At 44.2% G+C, this 14,497-nt stretch overlaps 1 protein-coding gene across 1 annotated transcript in view; it reads right to left on the reverse strand.

The window, feature by feature from the left end:
- The window catches only part of LOC126175654 (uncharacterized), a 145,610-nt gene that overhangs the window by 15,329 nt on the left and 115,784 nt on the right, over positions 1-14,497 (reverse strand). The window contains exon 6 of the mRNA XM_049922555.1: positions 3,891-3,992. Within this exon, the coding sequence (XP_049778512.1) occupies positions 3,891-3,992 (102 nt within the window). The remainder of the gene's footprint in view (positions 1-3,890; positions 3,993-14,497) is intronic.

Consider the following 14,497-nt stretch of genomic DNA (forward strand, 5'->3'; position numbering starts at 1 on the left):
TCCATACTCATTATTTTTGATGCCATGTTCCTATAAACCAACATCCCTGATGTCCATGGTCTTACCACTATTGAAACTACCATTACTAACATCCTTCAGTCTCCTAACCTTACTAACTTTATCCTAACCCACAACTACTGCTCCTTTGAAGGGAAGGTATACAAACAAATCCACGGCACAAACACGGGTATCCGCATAGCAGCCTCCTATACAAACCTTTTTATGAGCCATCTACAGGAGACCTCCCACAACACCAAATCCCTAGTCTGGTTCAGGTTCATGGATGATATCCTCATGACTTGGACCCAGGGCCAAAACACCAAATCTTCAATCCTTCACAACCTCAACACCTGCTCTCCCATCTGCTTCACATGGTCCTCCTCACCCCAGCATGCAACCTTCCTAAATGTTGACCTCCTCCTCTCTCATGGCTCCATCTGCACCTGTGTCCACATTAAACCCACCAAACGCCAACAGTACCCCTACTTTGTCAGCTGTCATCTCTTTCACACACACACAAAAAATCACTCCCTTACAGGCTTGCTACCTGGGGACGGCATATCTGCAGTGACAAACTCCCTTGCTCAGTATGCTGTGGGTCTCACCAAGACCTTCACAGGCATGCACTATCCCACAGACCTAGTCTGCAAACAAATCTTCCCCTCACCCCAATCCTCCCACCACCCCCAAAAACCAGCCACAAAGGAGTGTCCCCTTCATCACCCAATATCACCCCAGACTAGAACAACTGAACCACATACTTAACCAGCGCTTTGGTTACCTATTATCGTACCCCGAAATGAGGGGCATCCTACCCAAGATACTTCCCACCCCTCCCTAAAGTGGTGATGCCCACCCTACCTCCACAACATCCTAGCCCATCCCTATGCAACTCCCAATCCCAAACTCTTACCACAAGGATCGTGTCCCTGTGGAAGGTCCAGGTGCAAAACTTGCCCAATCCACCAACCGCACTTCCTACTCACAGGTTTATCCTACCCCATCAAGGACCGGGCCACCTGTTAAAGCAATCATCTCATTTACCAGCTCTCCTTCAAATATTGTACAGCTTTTTATATTGGTATGACTGCCAACTCACAGTCCACCAGGATGAATGGGCACTGCCAAACTGTGGCAAAGAACAAAGTAGACCAAACTGTGGACCAACATGCAGTTGAACATAACACACTTGATTTCAAATGCTGTGAATCACACAATTTAAACCACATTCCTCATTCCCTGCAGCATCTGGCAGTTAATTTCCTCTGACTGCCATGTGGTCTGTTCCCAGCAGGACAACCTTCCCCATTGTTGTAATAGGAAAAAGACATTGCCTGTAATATAGCCTCCTACATCAAAGACACTGACCACTTTCTTCATTGACTCTTCACCATCCCCACCCCTTTACCTCCTGGATTCCTAGTTATCACTGCTGATGCCACCTTCCTACACACCAACATACCTTATGCCCAAGGTCTTACTGCTATTGAAAACTACTTTTCCCAACATCCTTCACACTCCAAACCCACTACCTCATTCCTCATACACCTTCGTAACTTTACCCTAACCCACAACTATTTCTCATTTGGAGGGAAGTTATATAAACAAATCTGTGGTGTAGCCATTGGCACACTCATGGCACCATCCTCCCGAAATACCAAACCTCTAGTCTGGTCTAGGTTCATTGATAATATCTTCATGATCTGGATCCAGGGCCAAGACACCCTATCTTGAATTCCTTCATGACCTCAACACCTCCTCTCCAATCTGTTTCACGTGGTCCTCCTCAACCCAGTGTCCCACCTTCCTAGATGTTGACCTCCTACTCCTTCATTATGATGGCCCCATCTGCACCTCTGACCACATTAAACTCACCAACCACCGACACTACCTGCATTTTGACAGCTGTAATCCCTTTCACACCAAAAAATCCCTCCCACACAGCCTGGCCACCCGGGGGCGGCATATCTGCACTGACAAAACTTCCTTACTCAGTATGCTGAGGTCTCATCAAGGCCTTCACAGACAGGCAGTATCTTTCCCAAACCTAGTCCACGAACAGATCTCCTGTGTCATTTCCCCTCATGCCCCCAATCCTCAAATAACCACCATGAACCAGCTACAAAGGTGCATTCGCTTTGTCCCAGTGCCACCCCGGACTGGAACTGAACCACATCCTTTGCCAGAGCTTTTATTATCTGCCATTGTACCCTGAAGTGAGGGACAAATCCTACCCAAGATACTGTCCACACCTCTTGAAGTGGTGTTCCATTGCCCACCCAACCTCCACAACATCCTAGTCCATCCCTATGCCACTCCCACTCCCAATCCCAAACCCTTCCCACAAGGATCATATCACCACAGAAAGCCCAGGAGCAAAACTGGCCTAATCCACCCATCCAGCACTTCCTATTCCAGTCCATTCATGGGGTTTATCCTACTCCATCAGGGATTGGGCCACCTGTGAAGGTAGACATATCATTTACCAGCTCTGCGGCAATCATTGGACAACTTTTTATATTGGTATGATTACCAACCAGCTGTCAACCAGGATGAAGAGCAAAGTAGACCATCCTGCGGTAGAAGATGCAGCTGAACATGACATGTCTGATTTCAATGGCTGCTTTACTATCTGAGGCATCTGGATCCTTCCCTCCACCACCAGCTTTTCTGAACATAGATGGGAGTTATCCTTACAACACATTCTCCACTCCTGTAATTATCCCAGCCTCAACCTAAGGTAACACACTGTTCCCACACCCTCCACCCAACAATTTCCACCCTCTCTCTCCCATCATCCCCCCCCCCCCCCCAATTCTGATTTCCCACCCTGTTTATTTGCAGCCCTCTGGCAATGCAGCCACCCATGTTTCCCCACTCCTCTCCTTTTTTTCCCCCCACCTTCCAGCCTCACAACCTCCTGACCCTGCACCTGTTGGCAGTCTAGTCCTCGTACACTGCACTAGACAACATTCTTCTCTCCCCCCAACCCACACACTACTATCCACAACTACCATCCCTTCCCCTTCAGCTTCACCTTCCCCACCCCCTCCAGATTTCTGCTTGCATCTCATGTAATGTTACATTCTGGCCCGAGATGCTGGAGGTGGTGGTGGTGCTGGTGGTGGTGGTGGTGTGTGTGTGTGTGTGTGTGTGTGTGTGTGTGTGTGTGTGTGTTTTACAGATGAAGACTGTGGCTGAAAGCTATATATGAGTGTCTTTTAATTGGGCCTGTCTGCAACTTGACATGTCTTCTTTACAGTAAGTAGCAATCTGTCTTTTCCTACATTGTTGCTATCTGTACTTGGAGTTTCGACTGTTTGACTTTAAATATCAAATTGACTTAATGGCCTCAAAATTAGTGTGGTATGATGTATAGTCCAAAGATATATTTACTGATATCACAGCAAAACATGGCTACTTGGTATTACCAACATCAGCTGAAGGTGTTTGTTGTGCCACATCGCACTGGCTTCACAGCCGTGTCACATAGCAACCATACTTGGTCCTTGCTGCAAATACTTTATGCTTTAGTCTTTCATCACTGGTTTTTGACTGGACACACAAGATTACATTTTAGACTTGATTATTTTGTGCAGTGAGAACCACATTACTGTTTCCTGCTGACACTGAGTATAGTATGAAACACTATGTCCAGCCTGATTCAATCTACACATCACAAAAATGAAACTGAAAATATCTTTAGAAACACCAAACAAAAGGCATCCAACAGTTCTTAGTAGTGATGTCCAGTATGTTTATAAAGATGAATCAAGCACAGAAAATCCATTTTCTTAAAGGAAGAAATTATTACTGTAAGTCTGTTAATCTATAACATTGTATTAATAGATTACTTTTATACTGAGTGACACATAACCAGAAATACTCACCTACTACACGCCTTGAACACAAGTGATTGGATTCATTCTCATCATGACAGTATTTTTTATGACAATCAACACAGAATTTTATCACCAAATTTGTTGGAGGCCCTGTAAAAAAAATAATAAAGACTACATATTCTTCTACTAATTTTCTCCCTTTCTCTGACCTCCCCCCCCCCCCCCCTCTCTCTCTCTCTCTCTCTCACTCACACACACACACACACACACACACACACACACACACGGAGAGAGAGAGAGAGAGAGAGAGAGAGAGAGAGAGAGAGAGAGGGAGAGAGAGAGATCATATGTAAGAGATTGAGGACAAAATATTTATTAATTAAAGGTGACCAGTGAGATAGACATGTTGAAACCTGAATTTTTAAATTCTTGTGGCTGGCTGACCACTTGTGTAAAGGGACTACTTGTGGTGTCACCGCCAGACACCACACTTGCTAGGTGGTAGCCTTTAAATCAGCCGCGGTCCGCTAGTATACGACGGACTCGCGTGTCGTCACTGTCAGTGATTGCAGACCGAGCGCCGCCACACGGCAGGTCTAGAGACACTTCCTAGCACTCGCCCCAGTTGTACAGCCGACTTTGCTAGAGATGGTTCACTGACAAATTACGCTCTCATTTGCCGAGACAATAGTTAGCATAGCCTTCAGCTACGTCATTTGCTACGACCTAGCAAGGCGCCATTATCAATTGCTATTTATCTTGTGATGCCTGTACCGTCAGACCGATGTTCACCAATTATGGATTAAAGTTAAGTATTCCAGCAACAATGTACCTTATTGGCTATATTAATTACATTGTCCTGTTCCAGACCTCACGCCAGCCTGCGTGAGCTTAAACGCGTGCCTTTCGGCTACCAATCATAGTGGCTTGGCTGTCTTGCCAAGTCACAACACAACTATACCATTTTGAAACTCGTGCTACATTTGTTCAATCTTTGTTTAAAGTCTGAGGTAACTGTAGGATTATCAAACAGCAAATAAGGAACTAAAATATGCCATACCACAACTGGTATCCACAAGCACTGCATATTGGTTGGGCCTGTCACTGATGGAGAAATAATACATGAATTATTATTAATGAATCATGGGGCAATGCCTACTCAAAATTTAATTGTGTGATTATGATGTGGAGTACAGCTTATTGTAGTAGTACTCAGACTCTCATCGATGCACGACACATCCTCGCAAATATTATAACCACAGCATTTAAGGGTATGGCACAGTGAATTACACAATTTACACCACTTTCCTCATTGCCTGCAGCATGTAGTAGTTAATTTCCTCTGATTGCCATGTGGCCTGGTTCCCAGCACAACAACCTTCTCCCATTGTTGTAATAGGAAAAAGACATTGCCCATAATCTAGCCTCCTACATCAAAGACACCGACCACTTTCTTTACCGACTCTCCCCCATCCCCACCTCTTTACCTCCTGGATCCCTAGTCACCACTGTTGATGCCACCTCCCTATACACCAACATCCCTTATGCCCAAGGTCTTACTGATACTGAACACTATCTTTCCCAACGTCCTTCACGCTCCAGACCCACTACCTCATTCCTCATACACCTTACTAACTTTACCCTAAACCAACAACTACTTCTCACTTGAAGGGAAGGTATATAAACAAACCCGCAGTGCAGCCATGGGCACCCTCATGGCACCCTCCTACGCCATCCTTTTTATGGGTCATCTAGAGGAGACTTTCCCTGCCTCCCGAACCACCAAACTTCTAGTTTGATTCTGGTTCATTGATAACATGTTCATGATCTGGACCCAGGGCTAGGATACCCTGTCTTCATTCCTTCATGAGGTGAACACCTTCTCTCTCATCTCCTTCATGTGGTCCTCCTCAACCCAGTGTGCCACTTTCCTAGATGTTGACCACCTCCTCCTCCTCCTCCACTATGATGGCTCCATCTGCACCTCTGTCCACATTAAACCCACTAACCACCAACAGTACCTGCATTTGGCAGCTGTAATCCCTTTCACACCAAAAAATCCCTCCCATACAGCCTGGCCACCTGGGGACAGTGTATCTGCAGTGACAAAAACTCCTTTACCCAGTATGCTGAGGTCTCACTAAGACCTTCACAGATAGGCACTTCCCTCTGAACCTCATCTACAAACAGATCTCCTGTGTCATTTCCCCTCACGCCCCCAATCCTCTAACCACCCCAAAGAACCAGCCACAAAGATACATTCTCCTTGTCATCCAGTGCCACCCTGGACTGGAACAACTGAACCACATCCTTTGCTAGGGCTTTTACTACGTATCATTGTACCCTGAAATGAGGGACATCCTACCCAAGATACTGCCAACACCTCAAAGTGGTGTTTGATCGCCCACCCAACCTCCACAACATCCTAGTCCATTCCTATGCCACTCCTACTCCCGATCCCAAACTCTTCCCACAAGGATCATATCACCATGGAGGGCCCAGGAGCAAAACTGGCCTAATCCAACCACCCAGCACTTCTTATTCCAGTCCATTCATGGGGTATATCCCAGCCCATCAGGGGCCGGGCCACCTGTGAAAGTAGCCATGTCATTTACCAACTCTGCTGCAATCATAGGACAACTTTTTTATATTGGTATGGTTACCAACCAGCTGCCAACCTGGATGAAGAGCAAAGTACACCACCCTGTGGTAGAAAATGCAGCTGAACATGACATGTCTGATTTCAATGGCTGCTTCACTAACTAAAGCATCTGGAGCCTTTCCTCCACCACCAGCTTAACTGAGCTGCGCAGATGGAAGTTATCCTTACAACAAATTCTCTGCTCCTGTAACTAACCTGGCCTCAACCCACGGTAACATACTGTCCGTCCCCTCACCCTCCACCCAACAGATTCAACCACCTCTGACCTATCATCTCCTCCCCATTCTCATCTCACGCACTGTTTGTTTGCCACCCTCTGCCAACGCATCCACCCATCTTCCCCTTCTCCTCTCCTTCTTTGCTTCTTTTTTCCCTATCTCCCTCCCCCACAACTCCCAGATGGTGTGCCTTTTGGCATTTAAGTCCCTGCACACTCCACCAGACAGTGTTCGTCTCTCTCCCCACCCGTACACTACTATCCCGTCTCCTTCCCCGCCACCTCCAGATTGCTGTTTGCATCCCACGTGATAGTTGCATTCTGACACGAGATGCTGGAGTCAGTGGTCGAATGGCATTTGTCTCTCTTTTACTGATGAAGGCTGTAGCTGCCTGTCTGCAACTTAACATGTCTTCTTTATGGTGAGAAGCAATCTGTCTTTTCCTACATTGTTGTTATTCTAGCAGGAGTTTCCATTGTTTGATTTTGCCAACCTTTCTTCCATCCTACAACACTGTGATTTTTTTTTGTTATTCTTCTCTACAGCATTACTTTGCTCAGTGTCCATTCTTTCACTTCTTTCCTGTGTTTATTGACTGCCTTCCAAACTACATCACTTCTGAGCCACACTATATCAACGATTGTTCGCACAAAACACAGACTTCATGACCATGCTGATTGTTAATGCAGCATCTGATGCCCCAGATTGTTTCCTCCGATAGTTGTAGTTATATTTATTCCTACTGATTCCATCCTGACATACTGTAGCATTTTGTATTACCACACCTGCCCGTGCCACATGGACTGTTGATCCTTGACCTAACCCATCCCCCTCCATCTCATCTCTCTTCACTTACTGCAACTCTCTCTCTCTCTCTCTCTCTCTCTCTCTCTCTCTCTCTCTCTCTCTCTCTATATATATATATATATATATATATATATATATATATATATATATATATATATATATACCCCCCCTTCCCACATAACTCATCCTTCCTTTTCTCCCACATTTCTATAAGTTTTTAACATAGTTGTGCGTATTTTAAAATGCTTTTACATATTTTTGCACATTTTTACATGTATGTGCATGTTTTTGCGTGTCTTTATGTATTTTTTTACGCACCTTTATGCATCTTTTTGCTCATCCAGCTCCTCTCACAACCATCAACACCTATTTTGCCAATTTCTATGTAATTCCCATTTCCTTTACACTATTCCTGCCACAATGGACTCTTGGTCCATCTTTTTGCACCAGTTCCCTTGCTGAAACCCAGTCCCACATCCTGATTCTCAAATGCTGTCAAAACCATGGAATCCCCCCAAACAACCTAACAACTGTAAAGATTCCTTTCTTTGGATCCCACCTCTCTTTTCACAATGACCTACACCTTTTCTGATTCCGCCAATCCCTAGCCATCACAAACCTGGTATTGCAAAAACATATCCATGGCACAGGCATCCCAGAACCACCTCCGCTCCCTCAGCAAGATATTACTACTCTGGAATCCCTACTCCATACACCACATATCTGAAACTGAATCCCTTGTTCTTTGCTCTCCAACACCTGAGGAGCATTCCAGACACCACCACTGCATTTTATCCAACCTGCTGACATCCTACTTGGTGCATGACTATGCAACCCCCATCATACAGTATTCCTACTCTTCCACCCCTCATAGCAGCTAAGCCATGCCTAGCTGACCTTTCGAACTTGCCACTCCCCCCAAACTCCCTACTGACTCTGCACCAAATCCAGAGCCAAAACATTCCCCTAACACTGTTGTTAACCTTCCCACCAAAACTCTCTGCTCCACACAAGTTTCAGTCCTCTACAAAGGCCTCATCTTTAGCCCTACACCCAAATTTAACCATGCTGGACTTGTAAAAGAACTACTCTCCTTCAACTGATGCCTTCTTTGCTACCATTCCTCCAACCAAAGCCACCCTAATTCCAACACTGAACCCTGCCTCTTCCAGTGCATATCACCATCCAACCATGATCCTACTCCTGTTCCACATAACCACCCACCCTTCCTGGAATTCCTTACCTCCAACTTAGCTTCACAGTCCTTCCCCAGGTCCCTTCCTCAGAACATAAACCTTTCAGCAGATGAAAGAACAGCCAAAACCTTAAAACAAATCATGACCTAATTATTCTACCTGCAGACAAAGGTTCCACCACTGTTGTTATGAATTGCAGTGATTACCTGGCAGAAGGCCTCCAAAAATTATCTGACTCCTCCATCCATAAACTCTACCAGAGAGACGCCATCCCAGAAGTCCAACAAAACCTCCAATCCCTGCTTAAAGCCTTAGGCTCTCCTGAATCCATTTCCCTCCTTACCCCATGACACCCTGCACACCCATTTTCTACATGCTCCCCAAAATCCACAAATCCAACAATCCTGGGCACCCCATTTTGGCTGGTTATTGTTACCCCACTGAAAGAATTTTGGCCCTCACTGACCAACACCCCCAACCAATTACCCATAATCTAGTCTCCCATATCAAAGACACCAACCAGGTCCTTCACTGGCTTTTCACTAACCCCACCTCTTTACCTCCTGGATCACTACTTGTCACTTTTGACACCATATTCCTATACACCAACATCCCTCATACCCACTGTTTTATTGCTATTGAACACTATCTTTCCCAAGATAGTTACCTCATTCCTCATACATCTTACTAACTTTATCCTAACCTAAAAACTACTGCTCCTTTGAAGAGAAACCGCATGGCACCTTCCTATTCCAACCTCTTTACAGGTCACCTAGAGGAGACCTTCCTAGTCTCCCAAATCACCAAAGCCTCAAAGCCCTAGTCTGGCTCAGGTTTACTGATGATATCTTCATGATTTGGACTCAGGGCTAAGACACCATATCTTCATTCCTTCATAACCTCAACACCTTCTCTCCCGTCCGCTGCCTCCCTCTGTCCTATCATCTCCTCTCCATCTCATCTCACACCCTCTGCCAACGCAATCGCCTGGCTTTCCCTGTTTCTCCTCTCTCTTGCTTCTTTTTTCCCCATGACCCTGCCCCACAACCTCCTGATGCTGCACCTGTTAGCATTCTAGTCCCTGTACACTTCACCAGACATTCATCTCTCTCCTCACCCATACACTACTATTCCTTCCCCTTTACTGCCTCCTCCAGATTGCTGCTTGCATCCCATGTGACAGCAGAAATTTGTGTTAAGTTCCTACGGGATCAAACTGTTGAGGTCGTCTGTCCATAGGCTTAGACACTACTTAATCTAACTGAAACTAACTTACGCTAAGGACAACAAACACACCCATGCCCAAGGGAGTGCTTGAACCTCTGATGGGGGGAAGCTGCGCAAACCATGGCAAGGCACCTCAGACTGCACGGCTACCCCATGCAGCTGTGCTTGTTTGTGTGTATGAATGGTGTGTGTATGTCTCTTTTAACTGTGCCTGTCTGCAACTTAATGTGTCTTCTTTACGGTAAGTAGCAATCTGTCTTTTCCTACACTGTTGATGTTCTGAGCGTGTTGGATTGACTTGTCAGTTCGGTCCAGTTGCTAACTGGTCTGCACAATGTTCGGAGTACACAAAGAATTTTTACCTCTGATTGCATCTGATGCACACCTGTGATCAAGTTTAGCATCAAACACTATAGCAATTCACCAGGCATATTCTGATGCTGGGACTACACACAGGGAAACAACAAAGGTGCAACCAACATTATTCCTCTATTTGGATCCATCAGTGATGACTACCTTATAATTAAGGTATCTTCTTAAACTATCAAAGCAATTTCTCTTAAAAATGTAGTCTATGTAACAGGTTGGAAATTTCTTCCACTCTTGTAACAGAACATTCATGTCTGCCAGCCTCAGTTTTGTCAGTTGCTGCTTTAGTCACTCTCTGAATGGTCACATGGTTACTGGTGATGGTAGTGAAGGTAAGTGATATCAGGGTGTGCTCAAAACTTGATGCTGTCTCTGCACTAAGAACAATTGCTGCTTTGGCAACTGAGCTGGTTGAAGGGCTGATATATAGGTTCTAGTAGCTAAAGTATGTTCTCTTGGTGGAACAAGTCAAGTATTTTAAGGTAAGATGATCGTGCAGATCCACAGACAATGCAACTACCATCTAAGAAAATGAACAAAGCTCTTACAATATGGAACAGACATGTTCTGTCTGTCCTCCAGTTTTCCTGTTTCAGACACTTTGAAATATTCATGGGTTTGAAGCAACTTAATTTCTTATCCTCCAAGCAGGGTAAGTGATCAAAGTTTTCATCTAATATACGACCCAGAAATATTACTGTCTCCTTAAAACTGTCACTTAGTTGAAACTGTGGTCAGAATGAAACAATACGACTAATAAAACAAATGCATAGTTATGATGAAGCTAATGGTATATCTGAGCATATGACATCATGCACTACAAATTCATAGTTATGATCAAAGTAATGAATAATATAACCTCAGCATATGACATTATGGACTTCAGTTCCTGCACTAAAATGTCTCATGAGATTAATGTGGTTAAAAGAAACCATAAAAGTTTTGACATGAATGAAAATAAAAAAAATAATATCACTATTATCTCCCCCCCCCTCTTTCAAAAGAAACACACACACACACACACACACACACACACACACACACACACACACACAGGGACGAGGAGGGGGGGAGGGGGGAGGGAGGAGGGAGAGGGCGAGAGAGCACCACTTTGCAGTACATTAAAACCTCCAATCCAAGTGTTTTGGCCGTAGTCTGAACAATTCACAAAATTTTTAAAATAGCTAATATACAGAGTGAGTCAGGAGGAAAGGTACATGGTATGATAGATGATACTACTGGCGAATCTGAACAAAAATCTTCTAATAAACATATGCCCTTTTCTTAACCACCTCCGGTTACACCAATGAAAACAGCTAGGAACGAGAAAGGTGCAGGTGATGGTAAATTAAGATACTGTTATGTTATGGTTTGTTTAATTGTGTACGTTTCCTCACAGATGATATTCAAACAGTCCACTGTCAACTACAATGCATATTGCTGCTCTTGTAGACAGGTGTTGTGTCACCAATCAGAGCTCAGTTTTGCATTCCTTCACCTGGCCACAAGTATGTAAAATATGAGCACGAGAAGTTCCTCTCATGTCTACTCTGCACTAGTAGATGTTGCTCTTCAGCCACCCCCACAAACAGTAATCCAATGGGGTAATATCGGGTGACCTTGGTGGTCAAGCAATGACTCCATGGTGTCGATCAAACGATCAGGATACCTTGTGTTGATATACCATGTCACTGGCTGTAAAGAATGTGTAGGAGTTCCAGCATGCTAAAGTACATATGAGCTCATGTTGCCAAAGGGATATCCTCCATGCAGTCTGCTAACACATTTGGAAGAAACTCAAGATACCGTGTCCCAGTAAGACGGTTATCTAAAACAACTGGACCGATGAGTTGGTCATCAATAATACCGCACCACACGTTGACTGAGAAACATTGTTGAAAATTCGTCTCCACAGTAGCGTGCACATTTTCTTTTTCCCATACATTAGAGTTGCGTGTGTTGTTGATTCTGTTGCAGGTAAATGTTGACTCATCAATGAACAGAATACATGGAATTATCGCTCATTGGCAATGATCCATTGACAGAATTGATGCCGGACGACAGCATCTCCTTCATGCAGATGTTGTACACACTGCCGATGAAAGGGATAAAGACCGTGCTCATGTACTGTGCATATCACTCATGTTTGTGGAATACCAAGGTGCACAGCAATTCTTCTAGAGCTAGAAGTAGGACTGAGTTCCACTACTTGAAGAATGGAGTCAACTTCATTAAGAGTAGTTGTATGGGGCACTCGGAGACAACATTTACGCTGGGAAGGGTGCCACACTCACACAATACATGACACACCCTGCTATCTGGCACTCTGAAATTTGGAAATGTTATTGGTATTCTTGCACAGTAGCTCTGGCATTTCCATTGGACAAACCATAGACAAATACCGTGTCAGCATACTCTGCACGTGTGAAGATCCGTGGCATTTTCACTACACAAAACTGTATTTGTTGTTCATGTAACAACACTGTAGTGCCGTGCACTGTTGGACTGAGACTGGAGGGAAACAACTGCACCATGTGGAAGTGAACGGTGTATAGACACCGTTAATAAGGACGACACTACACGTTTCCCGTTCCTAGTTGTTTTCATTGGTTTACCTGGAAATGGTTAAGAAAAGGGCATATGTTTCTTAGGAGTTTTTTTGTTCAGAATCATCACCAGTATCACCTCCCAAACCATGTACATTTCCTCCTGACTCACCCTGTATAATGCAGATTCCCACTTAAATTTACTGTTGCCCTCACCTCAAGACATAAAATGCAGTCTATTAAAATAAAATATACTGATAACACCCGCAGCTGGCTGTAAAATGCCCAGTTTGTCCTGCTGAGTACCCATTTTGTGCAGCTTTCTCTTGTGGAGCACTATGTTTGGTGGACACATCCAGATTGGAAAGTTGTCACTGTAGTGTAAATCATCATCCAATTCCTGCTGAGCAGTCCATAAGTGCTGAAGAGTGTAAGGACAGACTGATGGCAGAGAACAACTATGTGATAGTGCTGAAGTGCACACACTGCTAACAAGTGGCTCCCCGCAACAAAAGACTGATATAGGTGGTAGGAATGCCCCATAGAAAAATTAATGGCTTGGCAAAAAGAGGACAGGAGAGTTATGCATAAAGCTAGCAGGAGTCTCCTGGCCAACTAGATAATGAGGTGGCAGAGAAATGTGACACACAGTAACTCTATGCTGCATACACACTGCAACAGCAACTGTTTGTAAGCTGCTGTTGATAGAGGGAAGGAATGTCACTGGACTTACTACGCAAACCTGCGAAGAAATGCACTGCACATTTTTCGATCTTTTCTATTTCATTTATCAGTTTTATCTGTAATGGATCCCACACTTCTAAGAGATACTCAAATATCAGTCAAATGAGGGTTTTGTATGCTGCTCCTTCATGAACAACCTACACTTTCTGAGGACTCTTCCATAGCCTACACTTTCTAAAGACACTTCTAAAGAATGTCTGTCTGGCATATGCCTTTCCTATGACTATTTTTATGTGGCCATTTCACTTTAAATTGCTCCACATACATACTCCAAAATATTTAATCAATTTTATCTCTTCCAGTAACTGTTCAGTAATTCTATTATCATACAATAACGGATATTTCCACCTAGTTCTGTAAAAGATATTACATTTGTGTACACTGAGGGTCAACTGCCAATCCCTGTACCAAGTGCCAATCTGCTGCAGGTCCTTCTGCATTTTGTTACAATTTTCTAGTGTTATGACTACTCTATATACAACAGCAACACCTATGTACAGTCTTCTGGAGCTTCTAGCATTATCCAACAAGTCCTTGGGATCTTTTGCAGCAGTATGCCTGAATAAAATCTTCTCGGTTTTCAAACTGCATTAGTTTGAATAAAATTTTATTCTATCTGTCAGTCTGGCATTTATTTATATTGTGAACAGCATTGACCTTAAAACACTCAATTGGGGTACGCCCAAACTTGTTTTTATGTTGAAAGATTTCTCTCCATTGGACTTGACATACTGTGGTCCCATTGCTAGGAAATCTGCAATCCAGTCACAAAGCTGGTCTGAAGTTTCATGCACTCTTACTTCATTCTTTAGGCAACAGTGTGTAACTGTTTCAAATGCCTTCCAGAAGGCGAGGAACATGGCATCAACCTGACCACCAATATTGG

The sequence above is a fragment of the Schistocerca cancellata genome, chromosome 3 (genome assembly GCF_023864275.1).
Source record: "Schistocerca cancellata isolate TAMUIC-IGC-003103 chromosome 3, iqSchCanc2.1, whole genome shotgun sequence".
In the NCBI taxonomy this organism is placed as follows: Eukaryota; Metazoa; Arthropoda; class Insecta; order Orthoptera; family Acrididae; genus Schistocerca; species Schistocerca cancellata.